General features: G+C 40.1%; 1 protein-coding gene across 1 annotated transcript in view; it reads left to right on the top strand.

The window, feature by feature from the left end:
• Nucleotides 1-25,692, top strand: part of LOC137500452 (mitochondrial adenyl nucleotide antiporter SLC25A23-like) — a 142,049-nt gene that overhangs the window by 9,444 nt on the left and 106,913 nt on the right. The window contains exon 2 of the mRNA XM_068227344.1: nucleotides 2,287-2,541. Coding sequence (XP_068083445.1) covers nucleotides 2,287-2,541 — 255 coding nt within the window. The remainder of the gene's footprint in view (nucleotides 1-2,286; nucleotides 2,542-25,692) is intronic.

A 25,692-nucleotide genomic window follows, 5' to 3' on the forward strand; every position in this document is an offset into this window, starting at 1 on the left:
GGGAGAAACATCCCCACACCATCATGTGACCACCACTATGCTTTACATTGAGCACTTGGTATCGGACATTGTTCCTTTCATTTACAGGTCTGCGTACATATCAAATTCCATCGAAAGAAATTATATGAAATTTACTCTCATCACTCCAAAGCACGCGAGACCACTGTCGACTGTTCCAGTCTTCATGCAGCGTCGCAGAGGCAAGACGCCTCCTTATTATTTGGTGACCATGCAAGTTAGCCATGCGGTTAGGAACGCACAGCTGTGAGCTTGCATCTGGGAGAACCCCACTGTCGGCAGCCCTGAAAATGGTTTTCCATGGTTTCCCATTTTCACACCAGGTAAATGTTAGGGCTGTACCTTAATTAAGGCCACGGCTGCTTCCTTCCCATTTCTAGGCCTTACCTGTCCCATCATTGCCATAAAACCCATCTGTGTCGGTGCGACGTAAAGCAACTAGCAGAAAAAAAGAAAAAAAGAAAAAAAAATTCTTCAATGATATGAATGGCCTTTTGCTGGGGTGTTGTCGTTACACTGAACTCTCTGAGATTTGATTTTACACTGCTATTGAGTATGTCAACATTGTAGTATTGACAAAGCTCTTTGTTTACATCCACAGCAGTCCTTCTTGGATCAGATTTTGAAAACCTTTGAACGAGATTTTTAACATTAAATAATAATGTTATTTGCTTTACGTCCCACTAACTGCTTTTACAGTTTTCGGACATGCAGAGGTGCCAGAACAGAATTTAGTCCCGCAGGAGTTCATTTACGTGCCAGTAAATCTATTGACACAGGGCTGACTTATTTGAGCACCTCCAAATGCCACTGGACTGAGCCAGGATCGAACCTGCCAAGTTGGGGTCAGAAGGCCAGTGCCTCAACTGTCTGAGCCATTCAGCCCGGCGATGTATTTTATTTGGTAAAAAATATGAAAATATTGCATCCAGACTAAAAGCATACATAGGTATGGAGAAGTGAGGAAATTTCATTGATCCTTCTCTAGATAACAAAAAATAATTTCTGAGTGCTTTACTTTTATAGTCACATGAAAAACTAAAAAAGAATTTCTGCCGAGAAGAAGAAATTTCCATTTGTGTATTGAGAGTGATCATCATCATTTCCCAACTCCAGTTTCCCGGGTGTGGTGTACAAGCGCTCGCCATCTCCTTCTGTCTTCATATATCTTCTGATCCAGTACATCCTCCCATTTGTATCCTCTCCCCTCCACATCTGATCTTACAGTCTCTATCCAACGTTTTCTTGGCCTTCCCTGTGGTCTTCTTCCTACGAGATTAAGGTCGAAATATTTTCTGGCAGGTCTTTCCCTGTTCATTCTCATTATGTACCCATACCACTGAAGGCTGTGTTTCTTTAAGACACTGATAATAGGAACCTCAATACCAGCTAGTTTCCTATTCACTTCATTTCTGATCTTGTCCTTTCTGGTTGTTTGGTTCATGGTTCTAATGAATCTCATTTCAGTTGCTTCGATTCTACTGAAGTCTTTGTTTAGTAGGGTACATGTCTCTAAACCGTATGTGAGGATTGGTACGAAGTAAGTGTGGTACATGATTGTTTTCGCTTTCTGTGGTATTTTGCAGTCCCAGAGGAGATTTCTGACTTGACTGTAGAAGTTCGATGCTTTCTGTATCCTGCTGAGTATTTCCTGCCTAACAGTGTTGTCTTTCGATATTGTGCTTCCGAGGTACTTGAAGTGGGAGGCTGATTCGAGCTGATTGGAGTACTCCTGTGTAGATTAAACTCGAATGTTCAACTATAATACAATATATACAAACCCACAATGAAGAAATCAGCAAAATTCCTAAAGCTTTCACACATATCTTGTTAATAAAACATCATGGTAAGTTTCCAGAAATCTCCATATTCATCAGTATGATAGTGGAACATACCCAATATACGAATGTTACAGAAAAAAAAAAAGAAAAAAAATTGAGAGTAATGAAAAATATATCTATATACAGTATCTAAGAATGCTTTCAGTAATACATTCAACTTTTTTTTTATCCCTCTTTGTTGTTATTCTTTTCCTCCTTTGACAATGATGCTGTTAGATTACTGGGTCTAGGGGTCTTTCTTGCTTTAGGTCTTCAACTCTTGTTATTTTTAGAGATGTTGTACAGCTGATGAATACTACCTCTATATTTAAAATGGAGTATGTGACTCTATTAAATATTGCACTTCCTTACATTAAATTAGAAGAAAATAAACTGTATATATGCTACCTACTGTTGGTGAGTTATGCTCTTTTGTTTCATTTTTCAGGCTCATGGTAAGAAAGGCTCGAGCATGAGACTAGTAATTGTTGAAATGGTGAAGGAAGGAGGTGTGTTAAGTTTCTGGAGAGGAAATGGAATCAACATTTTGAAGCTAACTCCTGAAACAGGTTTGAAATTTGCATGCTATGATGCAGTAAAACATAAGATAAAAGGCAACCAAAAAGAGTTTACAATATATCAGAGATTTATTGCTGGATCAGCAGCTGGCTGTGTAACGCAGACTGTCTTGTATCCTATGGAGGTGAGTGTAGCTGTTATTTGGTCAGTTTTCCTCCCAATTTCTGGAAAGTCAAGAAATCAACAGTAATAAATATCTTGATGGAAAGAAAAATATTTTAGTTCTGTTTTAAAATCATTAAAGTAAGATGTCTCCAATTCAAAAGGGACCGTTCACAGTTTTTTGGTATGGTACATTCGTTACAAATTTATTATAAAAAATAGTTACTGAAGTTCCAATTCATTATGGCTTTACATTTATAATGATTGTGTTTTTTGCATCTTAAAATGAAGCAGGAATAAATACCAATTTGTGTGAATTTTATCATTCCCAATGCGATTGTATTTGGTAGAAATAAATATCACACAAAATACATTCACTTCTTGGTTATAAAACCACTTTATTGTCACTCAGTCTGTTTCTTAATGACACACAGTTCCCAGTCAGTTTACTTAATGACTACACAATCATACACAATTATAAACAACACTGCAGTACTATTAAGAGAAACACACTGAAGCAATTTACAGTTGATTCTGATTAGAGCAGATATCGAAAAGTCCTCAAACTGATGATTCACTTCATCATCACAAGGCAAGACTGCCTCCCAGCTTCTCGGCCATCAGCTCGATATATATACCTTTTGACAGATCGTCTGGAAATGTTCCTGCGATGCTCTAAATGTAACACACCTGAACATTCAAAGAATAAGGAACCACCAGCTGATTGGAGTACTACTGTGAAGATTAAACTCAAATGTTCAACTGTAATACAATATATACAAACCCACAATGAAGAAATCAGCAAAATTCCTAAAGCTTTCGCATATATCTTGTTAATAAAACATCATGGTAAGTTTCCAGAAATCTCCATATTAATCAGAATGATAGTGGAACATACCCAATATACGAATGTTACAGAGTTTTCTACAGTTTTTGACAGAACAGATTTACAGGGAAATCTTATGTTAGTCGAGGAAATTGGAACATTCTGAAAAGCGAAAGCAATGTTGTGCTTTATATACTTAATAAAAGTACTTTTTAAACAGAGCACATAAAACATGAAACATACACCAGATTGCAAATAACACTGACACTTTTTCAAATAAAGCCCCCTGTGGTTGGGGGCAGTGGAATAACACCCAAGGTATCCCCTGCCTGTCGTAAGGGGCCCCAGGGGCTCTGAACTTTGGAGCGTGGGTTGGCGAACATGGGGCCCTCAGCTGAGTCCTGGCATTGCTGCCACTTACTTATGCCAGGCTCCTCACTTTCATCTATCCTATCCGACCTCTCTTGGTCATCTCTTGTACTTTTCCGACCCCGACGCTATTAGGTTTGCGAGGGCTAGGGAGTCTTTCATTTTCACGCCGTTCGTGGCCCTTGTCTTACTTTGGCCGATATCTTCATTTTTCGAGGTGTCGGATCCCTTCCATTTTTCCTTCTGATTAGTGTTATATAGAGGATGGTTGCCCAGATGTACTTCGTCTTAAAACAATAATCACCACCACCACCACCACCTTTTCAAATAAAGTAAATGAAGTAAATTATTCACCAAAACTAGTTTTAGGCCACTCTTGATAGTTTGTGAGTAGACTTAGTAGATTGTCGAGTTTGAAGATCTATGTTGATTTCTCTCGCCTTGAAGAAGAATCGGGACTTTAAATAGTGGTTAAATAGTGGTAGACCAGGTTAGGAATAGTGTCCAAAGTGTATTCAATACAATAGCCAGCTCCTGGTGGTACAACTGAAACTGCCTCAATCGAGTCAAGACACTCGCAAAAAATATCAGCCCACATCGACCTAGACGAGCTTAATTTTTCATTAACTTTCCTTTGAGTGTGGAAAACAATGTCACACACACTTTTATCTGGATGTGTTAGAAATCTCGTGCCACTACTGGATCTGTAATCTTTAACTTCCATAAGAAGTTTGTGACGGAGAGAATAGACAAAGAATACACACTTGATAAATTTTGAGGAATGCCTAACAACACACCCATCCACATGATAAACCAAACACTTTTCTATTGAAGGATCAGGGACAGGGCTCAACACCAGCACAGCACTTTCCCAATCTTCAATATTTAAACAGTCTTGAATCAAGATTTTTTTTCTTTTATGGAAGTTTTCACTGACTTTTTTACAGTCTAGTTGCACACTTTCACATTCTGGGCCATCATTCATATTTGGTTTACCAAGGACCTCAGCACTAATTCTGACCCTTTTTGGCTCACAGTTTCCTCTAAGTGATAGTGCCTGCTTTACAAGAACATAGATAAATATTAGCAAAATCAAATGAAGAAAAATTATCATGGATGGGTGGTCATCCGAACTGAGCTAACACATGATTCCAAAGTGTTGCTCCAAGGGATCTTGAACCAGGCGAGTTGGCCGTGCAGTTAAGAGCGTGCAGCTTTGAGCTCGCATCCGGGAGATAGTGGGTTCGAACCCCACTGTCGGCAGCCTTGAAGATGGTTTTTGGTTTCCCATTTTCACACCAGGCAAATGCTGGAGCTGTACCTTAATTAAGGCCACGGCCCCTTCCTTCCCATTCCTAGGCCTTTCCTCTCCCATCGTTGCCATAAGACCTATCTGTGTCGGTGCAAAAAAAAAAAGATCTTGAGGAGTTTTCCTGTCAATACATACACATAACATCTATCCTAGAGCCATTCGCTCATCTGTAATGTATTTTGAAATGTTACCATTAAGAATCCATGGTCCTGGATGAGGCAAACATGTTATCTGTAGATTTTAGAGCTTGAAGAAAAGTGAGGAGAGTTCTGTGGGATGACGAGTTTTTATAGAGAGCCTTGGGAGGTATGAATGCATTTAGTGCATCAGAAACATTGTTCAAGTCACTTGTAAATGCCTCAGTGTCCTCACTGCCTACAAATACTGTCAGTCCCATTTCTCGATAAAATTTGAGTCCTTTGGTGACACTATCACGGAATAGTTGGAATGCTAACTTGGCATTCATTCTTTGAAAGGAGAAAGGATCTAACTGAGCTTGGGACAGGCTATAAGTCCTGACTACCCAGGGAGCTCTTCCTTAAACAGTTCCCTCTAAAAGTCAAAATTTATATTTTTAACCTATTGTAAGATAGTTATATTTTCTCATGGAAAAAAGTCTTATACATTTCAATATATGCCCAAAATCTGAAAAAACCTAGATTGTTGGTTTTAGATCTGCTGGATTCAGAAGTAGGAAGTATCCAGACAGCAAAAATCAGGAAAGGTGTAAGGCAGTGCTGTTCTCTCTCGCCATACCTTTTTAATGTGTTCATCGAAGAAGCCATAAATTAAGGCAAATACAAAAGGAGTAAATGTAAATGAGTACCATATCCAATGCATTTAATTTGCAGATGACAGCAATTGTAGCAGACTCTGAGAAAGAGTTGTCTAAGATGCTGATTGTATTGTCATCAGCATTGTCAGTTTCACGCTTAAACATTAATGTCTAGAAGACCAATATATTAGTTGTGAGTAAATATCCTGAATGAATTCACACTAACATTAAGCTTAATGACAAGATAGTAGAACAAGTCAACAGTTTCTCTTATCTAGGGAGCCTGATCACCAGTGGCAATAGGTGTAGCAAAGAGATCAAAAGGCGAATAGCACTTGCCAAACAGGCATTTAGTAAAAAGAGAAATCTTTTAATCAGTGCAAATTTAGATTTAGGAATTAGGAAGAAATTTGTAATTTCTTTTCTATAGTGTGTGCTTTTTGTATGGCTATGAATCTTGGACAATCAGAGATGAGAATTGGAAACGACTGGAAGCGTTTGAGATGTGGGTCTGGAGATGAATGCGCAGGATTAATTGGATTGAAAAGAGAACAAACAAAAGCATTCCAGAAGAAATTCCAGGGAAGAAAGAACTGATTTTAACGATACAAAGAAGAAGAGCTAAATTCACTGGCCAGATCTTGTGACACAACACCTTTCTTACCAATCTGCTGGAAGGAAAAATCACGAGTAGGAAAGGCTGAGGACAACCGAGGAAAAAATTCCTTGAAGACTTTAACACAGAGTTTCCATTATGGCTCTTATTATGAACTGAAAAGAGGAGCTGAGGACAGGAAAGAATGTTTGCATAGACAAGACCTTGCCTTTAGACACTGATGATGATGATGATGATGATGATGATGATGATGATGATAGATTCAGAATATAACACTGTACTTGATTTTTTCCCCCACCAATTCCTAAAGATTTCCAGGCTTTCTTATTTGAATGACTACCGTCAAACGTGCAACCTATCACTCTCGCCCCAGACTTTTCCAGCTGCAATATAACCTGAATTAGAATTTTAGCAAGGATATCTCCTGGAATAACATTTCTGCTTGCACAAATGGTGATAAGATTGCATTCAGTTCTGCAAAATAGGTCATTGTCGGCAGTAACTCGATCCGAGTATATATAACTTCTTCCTGCATACATTGACCAGTTCAACTCAGTTTATGGATGTGTTTATGATGACTAAACAGACCAATCCTGGTATAAAACATACACCCACACAAATCACACTGAATGGATGGAGGAAGGCAGGGTTGTAATTGACAGAGTTTTCTTGCTTGTTGCTTGGCCTCTTGATGTCTGTGGTGTGCTCTTTCAAACAAGTTGACAGTGGTGGATGTAGTGGTCTGCCACAGTGAACGGTCCACAGCATATTCTTCCCATGTCTGTATATCTATACCAGTTGTCTTCATGATGTGTTTCAGCTGGTCCTTAAAACGCTTAAGAGGGGCTCCATGAGGTCTACTGCTGGAGCAAAGTTCACCATAAAGAATTTGGCAGGGAAGCCTGGTATCACCCATGCAGTGAACATGGCCTAACCATCTCAGTTGATGAGTGATGATCATTGCCTCAATGCTATTTAGCTGCGCTTTGTTGAGAACTGCCATGTTGGTCACTTAGTCCTCCCACTAAATATTCAAGTTGAATCTCATTTTGGAAGCGCTCAAGTTTTTGATATCATGGTGATAGAGTGTCTAAGTTTCACAGCCATACAGCAGCATGGAAATGAAAACAGCTATGTACACCATGGGTTTGGTATGCAGTTTTAGGTTGTTATTCATGAAGACTCTGTGCATAAACCGTCTGAATGCTGCATGAGCAGCTCCAATTCTTTTATCAATGTCTTTTTTGCAGGTACACCGTTTAGACAGGATGCTTCCAAGATTTGAAAAGTGATCAACCTGTTCCAGTGTTGTGTCTAAGATGGAAATACCGAAGTCAGGAAGTGTTAATCCTGGGGCAGGTTGTGCAAGTACCTTCATTTTTTTTTGCATTAATGGCTAGATCAAAGCAATCACATGAAGTTTTAAAGCAGTTGACTGACTGTTGTAGTTCTGCAGGTGTTACAGCAGGAGATGCGGTGTCATCGGCATACTGCAGTTCTGTCCCCGGGTAACCAGAGTACGACTTCGTGAGCGAAGTCTTGCCAGATTGAAAAGGCCTCCATCAAAAATAAATTTAATCTCCATGCCTAAGTTGTTTGCAGATGATTCATGAAACATGGCAGCCATGTACAGTGCAAAGAGTGTAGGAGGAAGCACACAGCCTTGTTTTAATCCATGAGTGACTGGGAACGAATCTGATAATGAGTTACCATGAAGAACCTGTCCAGACATGCCATCATGAAGAGCTTGAACCAATTCCACATAATGTTCAGGATATCCAAAATCTCTCAATACTTACCACATAGCAGATCTTGGTACTGAATCAAAGACTTTTTCCAGATCATGGAAAACTAAATACAGAGGCTGCTGTTGTTCTCTGCATTTTTCCTGGAGTTGTCTAGCACAGAAGATCATATCTGTTGTGCCTCTGGATGTTCGGAAACCACATTGAGACTCACCCAAAATCCTCTCTGAGATAACTTGGAGCTGGTTTAATAGAATTCTTGCGAGAATTTTACCCGCAATTGACAAAAGCGATATACCACGGTAGTTCCCACATACACTACGATCGCCTTTCTTGAAGATAGTGATGATGGTAGCATTCTTCAAGTCATCAAGTACTTCTCGAGATTCCCAAATCAAGAGGATGAGTTTGAAAAGTCTAGTCTTCAAGGGTATACCCCATTTTGTATCATTTCCAGAGGAATGTTATCAGGACCAGGAGCCTTTCTTGGTTTTAGTTGATTGAGTGCTTTGGTGAAGTCTCTGTATGTAGGTGGAACTGCCATCCATGGTTGTTGGGACTGCTGAGGGACATTACAAAGAAAGTCCTCAGCAACATTGGAGACACGATTCAGAAGTGAAGAGAAATGTTACTTCCAACGCTCTAAAATTCTCCATTATCAGTTAAAATGATGGAGTTTTAAGCAGTCTTCAATGACCCCAATGAGGATTGAATTGGACCATATATCTCCATTATGCCAGCATAGAAGTTTTGCAGGTCATGGGCATCAGTTAGTCTTTGCAGTTCTTCAGCTTTTTGTTGCCACCAGTTATTCTTAATTTTCCTAATTTGTGCCTGACATTCTCCTTTAAGTTCCAAGAAATGTGATTTCTTCACATTGGAAGATGGATCTTGAAGATAGGGCAGGTGGGCTTCCCATTTGGCATTGATCAGACCTTTAATTTCTTCATAATTTTCATCAAACCAGTCCTGTCTGTTTTTCCTCACAAAACCAATTGTTTCCTTAGCTGACTCAGTGATGACCTTCTGAAGCATGGCCCATTCCTGATTTGCATTATCACTGCCGACTGGATGACTAGCCAGTTTGTTTGAGATTGCATTTCTTTAATCTGTAGCAATGGATTCAATTTGAAGTTTAGAAGTATTGAATTTATTTCTGGGCAGGTTGTGGATAGATCTTTTTGGTTTGCGACAGATTGAAATTCTCAACTGGCAAGAAAGGAGCTTACGATCTGTCCAGCAGTCATCGACGTTTCTTGCGGTCCTTGTAACAAGGACATCTTTTTTATCACATTGACTGGTGAGGATATAAATCAAGGATGTGCCAGTGCTTTGAGCAAGGATGCATCCAAGTGGTCTTGTAGCTATTAGGCAGACGGAACTGAGTATTAGTAATGAAGAGTTCATGTTCAGCACATAAACCAAGGACCATTGGCATTACAGCTGCCAAGTCCATGTTTTCCCATCACATTACCCCATAATTGGTGATCTTTACCAACTCTGTCGTTGAAATCGCCAAGTAGTAAGAGTTTGTCTCTGGGTGGTACTTTGCTGATGGTAGTGCTCAGCAGGTTGAAGAATTTGTCTTTAGCTTCTACATCAGCATCCAAGGTGGGAGCATATGCAGAGATGAGTGTCATAGATTTAGCTCCAGAGAGTGGGATTCGGAGAGTCACAATTCTTTCACTGACTGCGGTTGGAGTTAGCTGATAATCATTCACCAATGTGGTCTTCACAGCAAATCCCACACCATGAATGCAGTGTTCTCCCTCATCTTTTCCCTTCCAGAAGATTGTGTAGACTGAGCTGAACTCTGTAACTTTACCTTTGCTGGACAGTCTGGTTTCACTTAAGGCAGCAATATCAATGTTCATTCGTCCAAGCTCATGGGTGACAAGCGCTGTTGTTCTCTCAGGTCTGTTATTGTCTTTCAAATCAAGTAGGGTTCGAACATTCCAGGTTCCTATAATCAAAGTTTTGGTAATCTTCGTTTTTCGACCGCATAAGGGGTGACCCATTGGGTGTGGCTTCCCAGCCAGCTGAGAGTGTGACTACCAAAGTTTAGCCCACATTTTCTAGGGCCTTCCCCATTCAAGGTGGGCAGCGGTGATCCTAAATAGGCCTGCCCAAACACAGATGCAGGACCGAATTCCTGAATAGTCATGGGGTCTCAGAAAGACGACCATCTGCTGCCAACGTGCAGTTCTGAACAAGAGGCTTCCAGTTTCACCCAAAAACCTGCCTCCACCATCCTTATCCCATTGCTGTTGGACTTGAGTTGAAGGGAGCGACAGCAGGAAAAAGTGCCAAAAGTGGGATTTTGTTTAAGGTGGATCGCAGCTTGAAAGGAAGTGACCCGCACACTATGATCCTGGAACTATACCCTGCGGCACAAATGAAACGTGACATGCAGGTTCTAGTACCATGACTGCAATGGACTGCCGCAGACTCAAAATGCCATTGAGTTGCGCCTTCAGAGCCAGTCAATCTGGCATGACCTCATCCGCCTCCATGACCAGTGAGAACCACAAAAAGGAGGTACCTCTGTCCATTTTGCCCTTGGGCCAAAGACACAGATGATGGGATTCAGTATCATTTCGTACACTGAGGGGACCATCACCCCACCCAAAGGGGCCCATCTGCCCAAAGCCGTTGGCCCCTATGAGAGGTCGAGTTATTTACCACCGCTCGACACTCGGCGTTAGCTGTTTTTATTTTCTTTTTTGCTATTTGCTTTACGTCGCACCGACACAGATAGGCCTTATGGCGACGATGGTATAGGAAAGGCCTAGGAGGTGGAAGGAAGCGGCCGTGGCCTTAATTAAGGTACAGCCCCAGCATTTGCCTGGTGTGAAAATGGGAAGCCACGGAAAACCATTTTCAGGGCTGCCGATAGTGGGATTCGAACCTACTATCTCCCGGATGCAAGCTTCACAGCCGCGCGCCTCTACACGCACGGCCAACTCGCCCGATAGCTGTTTTTACAGCTGGTTCCCAAGCCAGTTAACCCTTCTTCTTTCCCATTCCGGACTTGGGACCGGACAATGGTGGAGTTGCAAAAGAGGTACAAACATAAAAACTAATGCATGATTTGCCATCTGAATTTTTTGACAATCTGGCATTAGTTCACCTACATCGACAAAGCTATCTACTTTCAGTGAAGAACCATTAAATTTAATCTATCTCTTAATATAACTTCATCGAATATAACTACCCCATACCATTTATTCTCATCCATTTCATTCTCAAAATAATCTGAAATAGCACTTATACAACAAGATTTTACACCATAGGGCCATTTAAGTCCTTTGTAGAGTTTCCTCAAATGACTTTGTGAGGGAAGAGGTAATAGATTATTCTGCAGACAATGCCTTTATCTTTTAGGTGATTTTATTCTAAGTTATAAACTCTCTAAAAGAAAGTCACTACTGTACCACATACCACTGGCATACCTGCCAACTTTCCCGATTTAGGCGGGAGACTCCCGATTTTCGACAGTTTTTCCCGCCTCCAGATTATTCTATTATTTCTCCCGATTTCAGCTTATTTTTGGTGGACTTAAAACATTTGTTTTCGAATCCCGCCATTTCATCTTTTTTACGCGAGTGGCCGGAAGTCCTTCGCTCATTGGCAGCTTTCAAACGAAATATCTACGTTTTTTAAATGAAATATGCGCTAATGTGCGATGTTTATTGAAACCTGTTTATCACGACGCGTATATCGATCGTCAATCTCTCGTTCTCGCATACAATGTTCGTGTTCGTTCACATCAGTCTAGTCGATTCTGGAGACTAGTCGCCAGATATGGAGTCTTTTTTAGTAATTTAGTGATAGAATTTCAATTATAACTAGTGACTTTTCTAGAGATTTTAGGAGCCATTTGGAGACAATTCTGGCTAATTTTAATTTAACTCAGTATAACTAAAAAAGTGTGTCTGTACATTGCTCAGAATGTATAAAGAATGATACATCTGTACCGGTCATGACCACAGTAACAAGGAGAAATGCACGTTTTAATTTTCCGTACTGTATGTACTGTATGTAGGTATGTATGTATGTATGTAGCTTATAAATCTCATATTTATTCCGTATTGGCTCAGCACAACTAAGGTTAAGTTATGAGTAGGTTCCCACCTTCCAATACTTATCAATTTCTATATAATAGGTTTATTAATTACATAATATAAACCATATAATCTCTAGTACATGTTTCGTTCCGATTATGGAACATCTTCACCTAAAATTTGACAAAATGGCAAGACAGTTAAAATACATTGATGTTATGATGATACAAAAGCTAAAAGATATGATAAAATGGCACGGAGATTAAAACATATAATTATGATGATGAAATAAAGTTCATTCATGTTGGTTAAAAATTCAACAAGTCAGTGTTCAAATGACGAATTATCATATCATTTTATCATATCTTTTAGCTTTTGTATCATCATAACATCAATGTATTTTAATTGTCTTGCCATTTTGTCAAATTTTACCTGAAGATGTTCCATAATCGGAACGAAACATGTACTAGAGATTATATGGTTTATATTATGTAATTAATAAACCTATTATATAGAAATTGATAAGTATTGGAAGGTGGGAACCTACTCATAACTTAACCTTAGTTGTATGTATGTATGTACGCGCATTACGAGAAAACGGCTGTAGACAATTTAATGAAAATCGGTATATAACGTCGGGGAATAAGTCGCTACAATCTAGACCATAAATAATTGTGTTCACGCTGAGTGAAGTGGTAGTTTAGCGAAAGGCCTAAAATTTAATTCTCCCATATTGGTCCTATCGATAAATACTACATAATTAAAGTTATATATTATTAAATTTCCTATCATTTGTCTTATACATTTTTACCATACCAGGTATGATAACAGAGATATTCATGAATTTGGATGTTTGTTGCTAAGTTCATATCAGCGCCGAGGTATGAGAAATTGGGTGAACAGAATTTAATAAAAATCGGTATGTAAAGTCGGGGAATAAGGGTCATATCGAAACGTACTACATAACAAGAGTTATAGAGTGTACAATTTCTGATTAATTATGTCTTATTCAGTTTTACCGTACTGACTATAATGATATTGTGAAGATGATTATAAGAATAAGAAAAGAGTCATGAAAAAATGATCACTTGAATAGTAACACAAAAGGTAGTCATAAAAGAAAAGAGGACTCACCTTACATCGGATGTTCTAACATCACAGAGTCGTAAGAAAACTAAATGTGAAAGCTTGCGATATAGACAGCTCATAAAATTGATCAACAATAACATTACATTGACCATTGTTTGTTGTGACGTGCTTTGTGTATTCTGCTGCCATTTGTCTCCAATAGATGGGATTACTGCTGCGTACCTAGTATAACAGCCTGCTTGAATATTGGCGGGAAGTAGCTGGGGAGTTAGATCTCTCTCTTAGCATGCCATTCCTCTGGTTATAAATTTTCTGATACTACTGGTACGTAACACACTGGATCATCATAGTATTCCAGCTATTCGATCCCTACTCTGTGGCATTGTTTGGAATGAGCAGTGTACACACTTAAATGGAATAACCACGAACCTACTACGTTGGCCTAGCGGGGGGAAAGGTAATACTACCACGTGGAGTGTCCCAGGTGGCGGATAGGGGTTCCTAACCGGCTTGCCGGCGATTTGAGCGAAATAAAATAGCTCTCGTGGACCAAACACACCCCGCTGTGTGTGGAGTACGTGGGCGAAGAATACACCCACGGCATATCCTGCCTGACGTAAGAGGCGACCTAGGGACGTTTGAATTAGAACCACGAGACTACTTATAATTAGTACCACCACGCTGGGTCGCTTATACTTGCGCGTAGAACCACTATGTTAGGTACACAATAGATTTGTGATTAGTAGCAACAGTGTGTGAATCACAGTACCTGTGATTAGTACCACTCTACGAGCGACACCACGGGTCTGCCTTGCCTATGGTTAGTAGCCACTATGTGAGGAACAGCACGTTTTGATTTTTGGTCAGTGGATGATTTTGGACTTTTAAATTGTCATTACATTTCATAGCATTTTGTACCATTAGGGGCCGATGACCTAGACGTTAGGTCCCTTTAAACAAAAAGCATAATCATAAGTGGAATAATGACACAGGAGTGTTAGTGGCTGTCTGCGGCCTGGTCATTCTAGCTCTGGAACTTTGAACTGTTAGATCGACACTGTGGTGCTTTTCTTTAAAAGTGAGAAAATGTGCTGTTTTTCATTTTGTCGAATATTTCATATGACAGCATTACTTTTAATAGTGACATTAGTACTGACATCATTGTGACGACCTATGTTGACTTCAGTTGGTAAAAATATAAGAACAGTCTTTTTGAGAATTCCGTAGCGAAGCACGGGTACAACAGCTAGTTATTTGATACAAATAGCATTGCGCTTCACACAATTCCGCGGGCGGTTGATGCAATATATTAATCTATGCAATTGCTAAGTAATGGCATTTAAGTGCATGACCGATACATACGTGTGGAACATGAGTTCATACTATTTTCGAAAGGCTTATCAGAGACCGATCATCTCACTCACATACTTCCTGAGAGGTAATAGAGGTGTGTTATTTTCAGGCTTGTAGCCTCGTTATAGCAACAGTCTGGCTTTGAGACAATAAGTGTTATAAATATATCATAGTATTGTATTGCGCAAGACGTAGAATGGGCAGTTTTGACCAATTGCATCTCCTTATTTCTCCTGATTTTTCCTGATTTTCATATCAAAATCTCCTGATTTTTGGTTTTGTAAATTTGGCAGGTATGCACTGGGAGATTTTACTTGGCATTTCTTTTAATAATTTTCTGCTTCCATGTTAACAAATCAGTACTGCTCTTACGAACCTACAAGGAGTGAATATATCCCCTCCGAGACACCCATAATTCCTCGTGATTAAGGGATGTTATACTGTACTTTGTAATGTATTATGAAAGACAGATAAAAAGAAAGAGGCACTTTTACCTGTGAGTTACTAAAATAACTACATAACATTTTAATTTTCATAAATATATTCGTAGGGAGGAAGCAGGAACAGCCATTGCCTTTCTTCATTTTCCTTCTTGTGTGTTGCTCTGGTACAAGCAACGTGTTGTCCCTCACTCTGGAAACTTCTGGCAGCTCACTTCTGTAGTGAACTCATCTACAGTATTTATTTGTTGCGTGTGTGTTTTTAGGCTTTAAATCAGTGTGTACTTTTCTTGTGTTGAGTGAGATTTGGTTGTATATTGCATGGTATTTATGTGTGTTCTATTATTTTTGTACTGTACAGAAGTTGTTACTGAAGATTTTTGTGTTGTGGTGTGCAGTGATACGTCATAGCATAACTTGTACTGATAAAAAAATTTGCCTTGTGTTTTATTTGTGCTTGGTTTTCTTATTTAGCTGTTCTTTCTTAAGTGCATTTTAATTTTACCACTTTCTTCATAAGTGCATTTAATTTTTACTATTGTTTTTGTGAGCAGTATGACAGCACAGTAGTACACCGCATTGCCTGGGGAAATTTATTAAATGCAATTAAATTCATCCCTCACCCCTTGAGACCATAAAAATATTTTTCTATTTTCTCCCCCAATTTGCCTTACACTTCAATACTGAGCTTTTCTTTTTTTTGTGCTGTAGTTTACCTCTGGTTCTGTACAAACCAAAAATAGCCCCTGTAAACGCCCATCCCGTTTAGTTCATAAAAATAATTTGCAGCTTAGTTTCTTCTGCTTTTTATCTTGAACATAAATACTGAATTTCACAAATTTATGTGCTCCCGTTTATCCATGATGGTGTTGAGCAGAGTCGTTTGAAATGGCAATCCTGTCGTCATAAGAACAGTAATGTTTTCTTAACTTGGAATGATCTATAAAAAATTTACAATCTTTAACTTGAAATTACTCATACTTTAGTGAACTAATCCTGGCTTTGGCTGAGGAAAGACGCATTTAGCTTGCATTAAATTATGAGTTGCATATTTTAGTCACCTTTTGAGAGAGAATTTTGTCCTTTCAGGCCAGGCAATGTAGCTCAGACGGTTGAGGTGCTGGCCTTCTGACACATCTTGACATTTTCATTCCTGGCTCAGTTCAGTGGTATTTGAAGGTACTCAAATACATCAGCCTCATGCCGGTAGATTTACTGGTATGTAAAATAACTCCTGTGGGACAAAATTCTAGCACCTCAGAATCTCCAAAATCCGTAAAAGCAGTTAGTGGGACGTAAAGTGAATAATATTATTATTATTTTCTTTTCTGCATCAGTAAGAGAGCTAGACTTGCCATGAATTTGATTACAACTAGGCTTACCTTGACCTTTAACTTCACCACTTACTGTTGACATCACAGCTTTACTGACATCATGATTCTTGTTCCTTATCCTCTTGATACTGTCTTAATTCCTTTTCCTGCTGGGTGTTCTTTGCAATTTTACCATAGTGGATATGTATTTCAGAAAACTTGGAAAAATATAAGGCACTGCTCCTGGTTTTAATTTTTACCTCACACAAGGAAGTTCAACATTTTCACCATTCACATTGAAACAGTCTGCTATTATAATTACATCTGCTGAAAAATGCAGGTCACATATTCTGCTTTTGGCCGATAACTGCTTATCTTTCCACGGAATAACTCTCGCCCACTTCAAAAAGAAGATTATTTTCTTTTGGTGGTGCAAAGAATCGTCTACCATCATACTTCTTTCCATAACCCGTTTTTACAACCAGGAACAAAACAGTGGGACATTTTCTCGAAATAATAGAAGCTACTTGTTTGAACACACAAAGCACTGCACAGATACTAACATAGACTTACAGAAAATATTAAAATAAACAGATCCCCTCAATAGGCATTAAAATTATCACCATGACTTCATGCATGCATATTATCTTCGTTGACAATTTGGCATAAGTGTTGTTGCAGCTGGTGCGTTTTGACTGCAGCGCCACACTCCAGCGGGGCCACCGGCGGAGAGATCACAACTAGGTTTTCTATTTGTCATGATATGACTAAAAGATATATAATATGACTAAAAGATATAAGTCCTTTGTTAGGAGCAAGTATTAGTTTTATATCTGAGACAGGGGCAGCAGTCAGTCTCAGTATCTGCTGACAGGCCAATGGACAAGAGCCTGATGTGGGTTGTCAGTTTGAACATTGTTGAGTGCAGCTGTAACAGCCTCAATGATCAGGTACTGTGATGTGGAAAACAATGGGAAATTACCATGTTATCTATCCGTCTCCGTAGCATAATGGTTAGTGTTATTAGCTGCCATCCTCAGGGGCCCCGGTTCGATTCCTGGTACTGCCAGAAAGTTAAGAATGGCAAGAGGGCTAGTACTTGGTTGAAATGGTACATGCAGCTCACCTCGATTGGGGTTGTACCTGGAAAGAGCTGCACCACGTCGGGATGAGGACATGAGTTTACTTTTTTTACCATATTATCTTCTCATAATTTCTTCTCCGATCAATTAAATGTACAGAGAGCTGACAATTCTAGAGGTGTTTGCTTATCAAATGCAGTTGGGCCCAACAGGAGAAGAAACTGAGCTTCTCAAGTCGTTATCAAGCAAATCTCCTGTCATAAAGTTGCAACATGGAATCCAAATGATGTTGAAATCTGGAAAGATGGAAATACACTGACTGACAGAGCAAATGCAACACCAAGAAGGAGTGGTCAGAACTTTATGCCAATTGCAGGGTAGACTGACGTCACTGAGGTATGCTCATGATGTGAAATGCGCCGCTGTGCTGCGCACGTAGCGAACGATAAATGGGACACGGCGTTGGCGAATGGCCCACTTCGTACCGTGATTTCTCAGCCGACAGTCATTGTAGAACGTGTTGTCGTGTGCCACAGGACACGTGTATAGCTAAGAATGCCAGGCCGCTGTCAACGGAGGCATTTCCAGCAGACAGACGACTTTACGAGGGGTATGGTGATCGGGCTGAGAAGGGCAGGTTGGTCGCTTCGTCAAATCGCAGCCGATACCCATAGGGATGTGTCCACGGTGCAGCGCCTGTGGCGAAGATGGTTGGCGCAGGGACATGTGGCACGTGCGACGGGTCCAGGCGCAGCCCGAGTGACGTCAGCACGCGAGGATCGGCGCATCCGCCGCCAAGCGGTGGCAGCTCCGCACGCCACGTCAACCGCCATTCTTCAGCATGTGCAAGACAACCTGGCTGTTCCAATATCGACCAGAACAATTTCCCGTCGATTGGTTGAAGGAGGCCTGCACTCCCGGCGTCCGCTCAGAAGACTACCATTGACTCCACAGCATAGACGTGCACGCCTGGCATGGTGCCGGGCTAGAGCCACTTGGATGAGGGAATGGCGGAACGTCGTGTTCTCCGATGAGTCACGCTTCTGTTCTGTCAGTGATAGTCACCGCAGACGAGTGTGGCGTCGGCGTGGAGAAAGGTTAAATCCGGCAGTAACTGTGGAGCGCCCTACCGCTAGACAACGCGGCATCATGGTTTTGGGCGCTATTGCATATGATTCCACGTCACCTCTAGTGCGTATTCAAGGCACGTTAAATGCCCACCGCTACGTGCAGCATGTGCTGCGGCCGGTGGCACTCCCGTACCTTCTGGGGCTGCCCAATGCTCTGTTTCAGCAGGATAACGCCCGCCCACACACTGCTCGCATCTCCCAACAGGCTCTACGAGGTGTACAGATGCTTCCGTGGCCAGCGTACTCTCCGGATCTCTCACCAATCGAACACGTGTGGGATCTCATTGGACGCCGTTTGCAAACTCTGCTCCAGCCTCGTACGGACGACCAACTGTGGCAAATTGTTGACAGAGAATGGAGAACCATCCCTCAGGACACCATCCGCACTCTTATTGACTCTGTACCTCGACGTGTTTCTGCGTGCATCGTCGCTCGCGGTTGTCCTACATCAAACTGAGTTGATGCCGTGCGCATTGTGTAACCTGCATATCGGTTTGAAATAAACATCAATTATTCGTCCGTGCCGTCTCTGTTTTTTCCCCAACTTTCATCCCTTTCGAACCAATCCTTCTTGGTGTTGCATTTGCTCTGTCAGTCAGTGTATTAAAAGCAGAATAGGGAACATGCATGATCCGGGGTTTTAATTAAAAATATGCCAATCTGATTCAAAATTTCATGCAGAATTCAAAAATGTGATCAGAATGTACAAATAATAACTCCAAACATGATAAAAATCTACGAAAATGTCACGTCACGCAAGTACGCGATCTCATTGGTCTGACGTCACCGTACAGGTTGACTGAATTAGCAGACGAAGTAACACATAGTGTGCTGTGAGAAGCAGGATACATTTCGCGTATTTCTACTTTACGTTAGTGTCTAGTATGGTTAAATTCGAGGTCTATACATCGGATAATAATCTGAATGGTATATTTTAGACTGAAAATGAATCCTGCGCAGACAGTGAGGCAGAAAACTTATAAATGGTGTAGAGTTCCGATGTGCAATAGCACATCGCATACCATACCAAACAAATTGTTTATACATGTTCCAAAGACGCTAAAACTAGGGAGAAATTGATTTTGGCGAGCCGGAGAAATGCTGGTGATATATCGGAAAAGTCTACAGTTTATTTTTTTGAAGATTTTAACGTAAGATGAATTTGTTTGAATTTTCAAATCACTTTTCCATGTCAGCTGTTCTAGTAGTAAAACTTTAAATTTTAATGTATGATGCTTTATTTAAATGCTTCAGTTACATCTTGGAATATGAAAGTAATAAACAGTGCATTAAATAATGTTGATTATTAAAGTATTCTCCAAACCTAACCTATGTTTTGGGTGATCCATGTCAAGATAATAAATCAAAGGGTTATGAACCATTTTGACAGCTCTAATTCTACCAATATATCTTGGCATGGGACAGTTATGTATGTCTTTATTGAAGAGCTTAATTGGTAAAGAAATTTAGGCTATATCCAAATACTCTGTAATGTAACAAAGAATAGGCGTGTACATCATGAAAGGAAACAACGTGAATTTAACAAATGTATAACTCTACACAAAAGCAATGCTTGTCTGTTGGGGTCTTATAAGTTAACAATGCTCAATTATAATAATTGTCATAATATTAATGAAATAAATAACATAATTGCACACAGGTGAAAATAGTGATGTAGGTGTTTAAAATATTATCCAACTTAGCCTAAGTTTTAGGTTATACAAGCCAAGTCAATAAACCGAAGGGTAAAAATAATACGCGAGTTGGCCGTGCGGTTAGGAGCGCGCAGCTGTGAGCTCGCATCCGGGAGATAGAAGGTTTTGAACCCCACTGCTGGCAGCCCTGAAGATGGTTTTCCGTGGTTTCCCCATTTTCACACCAGGCAAATGCTGAGGCTGTACCTAAGGCCACGGCCGCTTTGTTCCCATTCCTAGGCCTTTCCTGTCCCATCGTCGCCATAAGACCTAGATGTGACGGTGTGACGTAAAGCAAACAGAAAAAACCAAAGAGAAAAAAGTAAAAGTCACAGCACCCAAAGACATTCCTGTATTGAGCGATTAAAATGTCACCAGGACACTTTTCTTTCGTGATATGCTCAGCTTGTTAAAAGCCAAATGTAATTAATGTTATTGGCTTCACGCCCCGCTAACTACTTCTACGATTTTCGGAGACGCCGATGTGCAGGAATTTAGTCCTGCAGGAGTTCTTTTACGTGCCAGTAAATCTACCGACACGAGGCTGACGTATTTGAGCACCTTCAACTACCACCGGACTGAACCAGGATCGAACCTGCCAAGTTGGGGTCAGAAGGCCAGCACCTCAACCGTCTGAACCACTCAGCCCAACTTGTGAAAACTAGATGAAGTCATATTTATCTTTATCATGTTTAAATTTTTCCCTCCACATAGATATTTAATTCTCTTTCTTGGGCCCCGGAAGTGGGTAGGCCAGTTGCCCCAACCATAAATATATATTTTTTCAGAAATGATAGGTTATAGACCTACAGTACTATGATCTTTCTTTCTTTCCTTCTTTCTTTCTTTCTTTCTTAATCAGTTTATCTTTCAGGGTTCGTTTTCTCTCGGACTCAGCGAGGGATTTCACCTCTACCACTTCAAGGGCAGTGTCCTGGAACGTGAGACTTCGAGTATGGTGATGAAACTGGTGAGGAGGGCCATTACCTCGCCCAGGCGGCCTCACCTGTTATGCTCAACAGGGGCCTTGTTGGAGGATGAGAGGATCGGAAGGGATAGATAAGGAAGAGGGAAGGAAACGGCCGTGGCCTTAGGTGCCTGGAGGAGAAGTAGGAAAATACGAAAAACCACTTCGAGGATGGCCGAGGTGGGATTCGAAACCCTTCTACTCAGTTGACCTCCTAAGGCTGAGTAGACCCCGTTCCAGCCCTCGTACTATTTGTTTTCAACTTTCATGGCAGAGCCGGGAATCGAAACCGGGCCTCCGGGAGTGGCACACATTAACCACTACACCACAGAAGCGGACTAGTACTATAATGCTACCTATATGTTTATGTTAGTGCTGAAATCCGATTTCTTACTTTACTAATGCTGAAAGCCCGAAAATGTAATGTTATTCTTTAATAGGGGAATCAGTCTAGAAGGAAATGTTGAAAGTGATGTGATATCTCTCCAGGTTCGTTGTTATCCTAATACTGTGGGTTACAGTACATTGCACGTATATAAAAGACGCCACTTACAAACTTGCTTGTTATCCGCTAATTTCTGCGGCCACAAAAGTCACATTTTTCAAGAATAATGACATTTATACATGGTAGATTGTCTGGCTGTGCTGTTTTGAACCTTTCTTCTGTCATTTCGAAGTTATTCGCGATCATGAATAATAAACAATCGGCTTTTAGCAACGGCTGATGCACAACGGCTGGTAGAGCTCCATGCGGTACTGGATCGTGACGTCACAGCGCGCCGCTTACGTCAGAGGCCGTTTCACTCGCCTTGCGGAAAGGCACTATTAAATATTCTTTTAATGGTAGAAAACAAGGCAACATACCACAATGTAATACGTTTACGTACTATTTCATTGGTGTACTTTTCAAAAAAAATATTTTTGAAAATGATGCATGTTCCCAATTGATGAGACTAGGTATCGATATTCTAGGACTCTCAGAAATGTGATTCAAAAATGAAGGAGAATTTTAAGTATGGGATACTTTATTATCCATTCTGGAGTGTGACAAATAAGGAGGTATAGCAGTTGTTGTGGACCATGTGACAGTCCACTCTCTCATTAATGCTGAGGTTGTTAGTCCCAATTTAAAAAAGTTGTCCTTGACATCGGGACTGGTTGACTTGGTCATAATGCAAGTCTACATAGTAACCTCAACCAGTGAAGATGAAGAGTAGATGAACTCTATGAACAAATAGATGAACTCATTAAGTCTAGAAAAATGAGCAATATTATCATTCTAATGAGTGACTTTAAGGCATTATAAACTTTAAGGATTCCTTTTAGTTTGAACTTTTATACAGTAAACATTTCCTCCCCCCCGAAGGCCTGCAGATTACAAGGTGTCATGTGGTCAGCACGATGAATCCTCTTGGCCGTTATTCTTGGCTTTCTAGACTGGGGCCGCTATCTCACCGTCAGACAGCTCCTCAATTCTAATCACGTAGGCTGAGTGGACCTCGAACCAGCCCCCGGGACTAGGTAAAAATCCCTGACCTGGCCGGAAATCGAACCCGGGGCCTCCGAGAAAGAGGCAGGCATGCTATCCCTACACCACAGGGCCGGCAAACATTTCCTTCAATAAATAATATTTGCACAATCACATATTGTTTGACTAAAAAAACTTGAAACTTAATTGCTGTTTTCTGTGTATCATAATTTTATAGGGTAAACCTACAGTCAAAAGACTTCTCATTTAAACTTTAAGTGCATCTCAGTGCATTCTCTTGCCATGCCTACAAACTGCGTTAAGCTATCACATTCTCTGTTGCTTCTGAATGAACTGTGTTACTTGATTATAAACTGGTATGCCATCTACTAATGAACTGTGCAACTATGACTTGGTTCTTGATAGTGTGTTCTCACCAGAACACAGTTATTTTGTTTTTGGGATTAGCCTTGTGAGAGTGATCAGTTATTAACGCCATGTCTTTGGGACCTGAGTCTTGAATAGTGCAGACATGTCTGGTTCTCATAGCCATGACACGTAGACCAAGAGTAAAAATGAAGCTCAAACTAATCCAAGTTCCTCCACACAGCATATGATGAAATTTAGTGTTAAGAATAGTCAATGTATTGAACAGGTGGAAACCCTTTATCCTTATTCAACATTGTACATGATGAAATGTTATGAAGGAACATGATCCTGCAAATAACATTCTTCTTCCAGACTTATTATGGATTTATATGGGTAACTTTTTTAAATATTGGAATTGATCTGATGTATACTGTATATTATAATCCACACAAGAAGTAGGTAGATGAATATTTGTGCTTGTTGAAAAATTATTTTAAAATAAAGTTATTTCCTTATTAATGTTCTAAAACCCTTACATGTGAATCTCTTGTGTTAATTTGGCATCATTTGGATCTAAGCGTTGGTATGCCATGTAGATGGGAACATATGAAATTTATATTTAATTTAATAAGTAGTGTATCTGATCTTCGGGTTCTAAAATAATTATTATATTATTTAATTCCTTTAACCATGCTCTGCTACCACTTCACTGTCACCGTACTTAACCCATTTGGTGGGTGATGCGGTGAGATCTGCGACTACAATTCGCTTGCTCGGCGGGGAACACGGATATATTACACGTTATATATCCACCGATTCAATTCTTTTTTCTCAGTTGCCTGCCTGCAGAGGTTTATTTATTTTTCAGCAGTGTATTCTGGATGAGTCTGCCCTCTGATGTGAATTTTTTCAACTATATTTTCCCAATACCAATGTGTCAGTCATGAGTTTCATCATAAAGAACGCAACTTACGTCCGGGCAAGAACAACCTAAAGCCCAATAGCCTCGCGCTGAAGCTTTAGTTCATCACCTAATCATCCCTTCGATGCAATAATATTGCTGCAGGAGGGATTTCTAGAGATTGTGATCCTGAACAGACCTCTCTGATGACATTTGAGAACTGTGACCTGATTTATTATCCCCAGTCTTGTGTTCTTCCTTCACAACTGGAGTGTGTGTTTACTGCGAGTTATGCAACATTTATTATCGTACACATCCATAATACAGGCACAATTAATGATTTCCATCCAAACTGCAGAGACCAGGGTTCTATTTAATCTTTTTTCTTAATTTTTCTGCTAAAATGTCTAAAGGGACTTACCGGCCCCCACCGTTGGAGGAAGATAATTTACTGGTCATGATAAACAAAATGTTGGATTTTAATCGGGAGAGTAGTGATCATAGTGAAGTAAGTTCTGCCGAAAGGGAATTCATAAGTGACAGGAACTTACCTGGAATAAGTTGCAGGCTTGAATGTACAGGGTTTGGGCCCAGCTGATACGAATGTTCAGCAGTCGCGAAAAAGACAACACGTGTTCGATTCCAGTTCAAGTAGCGATCATGACAGTGACAGTGATGACAATAATACTGATTACAATCCAACCAGTGCTAGTTCTTCATCAACTTATACTGAAAGTGGACAAAGAAGGTCCCGCATTGATCCAAAATTCCATTGTGATGTAAAGGGAGAGTTTTTAGGGAAAACAAAAATGAGCTTTTTTATGACGAGATATGCCAGAACATAGCTAAACAGACAAATGATGCCCAGCAAGAAATCGCACATAAAACCAAGTTTAATAAGATGAAATGAAAGAGTCAAGATCAAGACTTGGTCAGAATTAAGGACAAAATAATGCTTCTTATGATACTGATACTTTATTATTTTTCTCTAGATCTACAGTAACAATTACCCATTTGATCCGTTAAATGAGAAAAATAACAATGTCCAGCCTATGCCAATATTCACTCTTTCAAACTCCACATACTGTACAGAAAAGGGAAAGAATAATAATAATAATAATAATAATAATAATAATAATAATAATAATTATAAGAAGAAGAAGAAGAAGAAGAAGAAGAAGAAGAATCAAATGAACCCCTTGGACATGCCATGAAACTCCTCGGATACTCCGGAAACGTAACCCTCAAAGTGAGGGTTACCACGGCAGTCATCCCCAGCCCTTTCGTGCCACGTCCAGCGTCTCCCCTGAATATTTCTATTGTCATTCCACAATGTGCAGTTTAAATAAAATCTAATTAAAGACAAATAAGGTTGAAATAAAGTAAGCGGCATTAAGGATGTCAAAGACCTTCATGCCCCTCTTGATTAGACATGCAAACCCTTGCACATTCCATTCCTCTTACCTTTTTACTTGACCCACTCGGGGTTGCTGAGTCCAGACTTACGTTACATCACCAGCCGGGTATGTGTACCTCATTATAATGTTCTCGCTACACTTACATTCTGCAATTATGTATTCTTCTCACGTTGCAACTTTATCCTTGTACTACTTATCTATTCCTGCACATCATATTCAACCCTGCTTAATCAGTTTATATA

The sequence above is a fragment of the Anabrus simplex genome, chromosome 4 (genome assembly GCF_040414725.1).
Source record: "Anabrus simplex isolate iqAnaSimp1 chromosome 4, ASM4041472v1, whole genome shotgun sequence".
NCBI classification, from domain to species: Eukaryota; Metazoa; Arthropoda; class Insecta; order Orthoptera; family Tettigoniidae; genus Anabrus; species Anabrus simplex.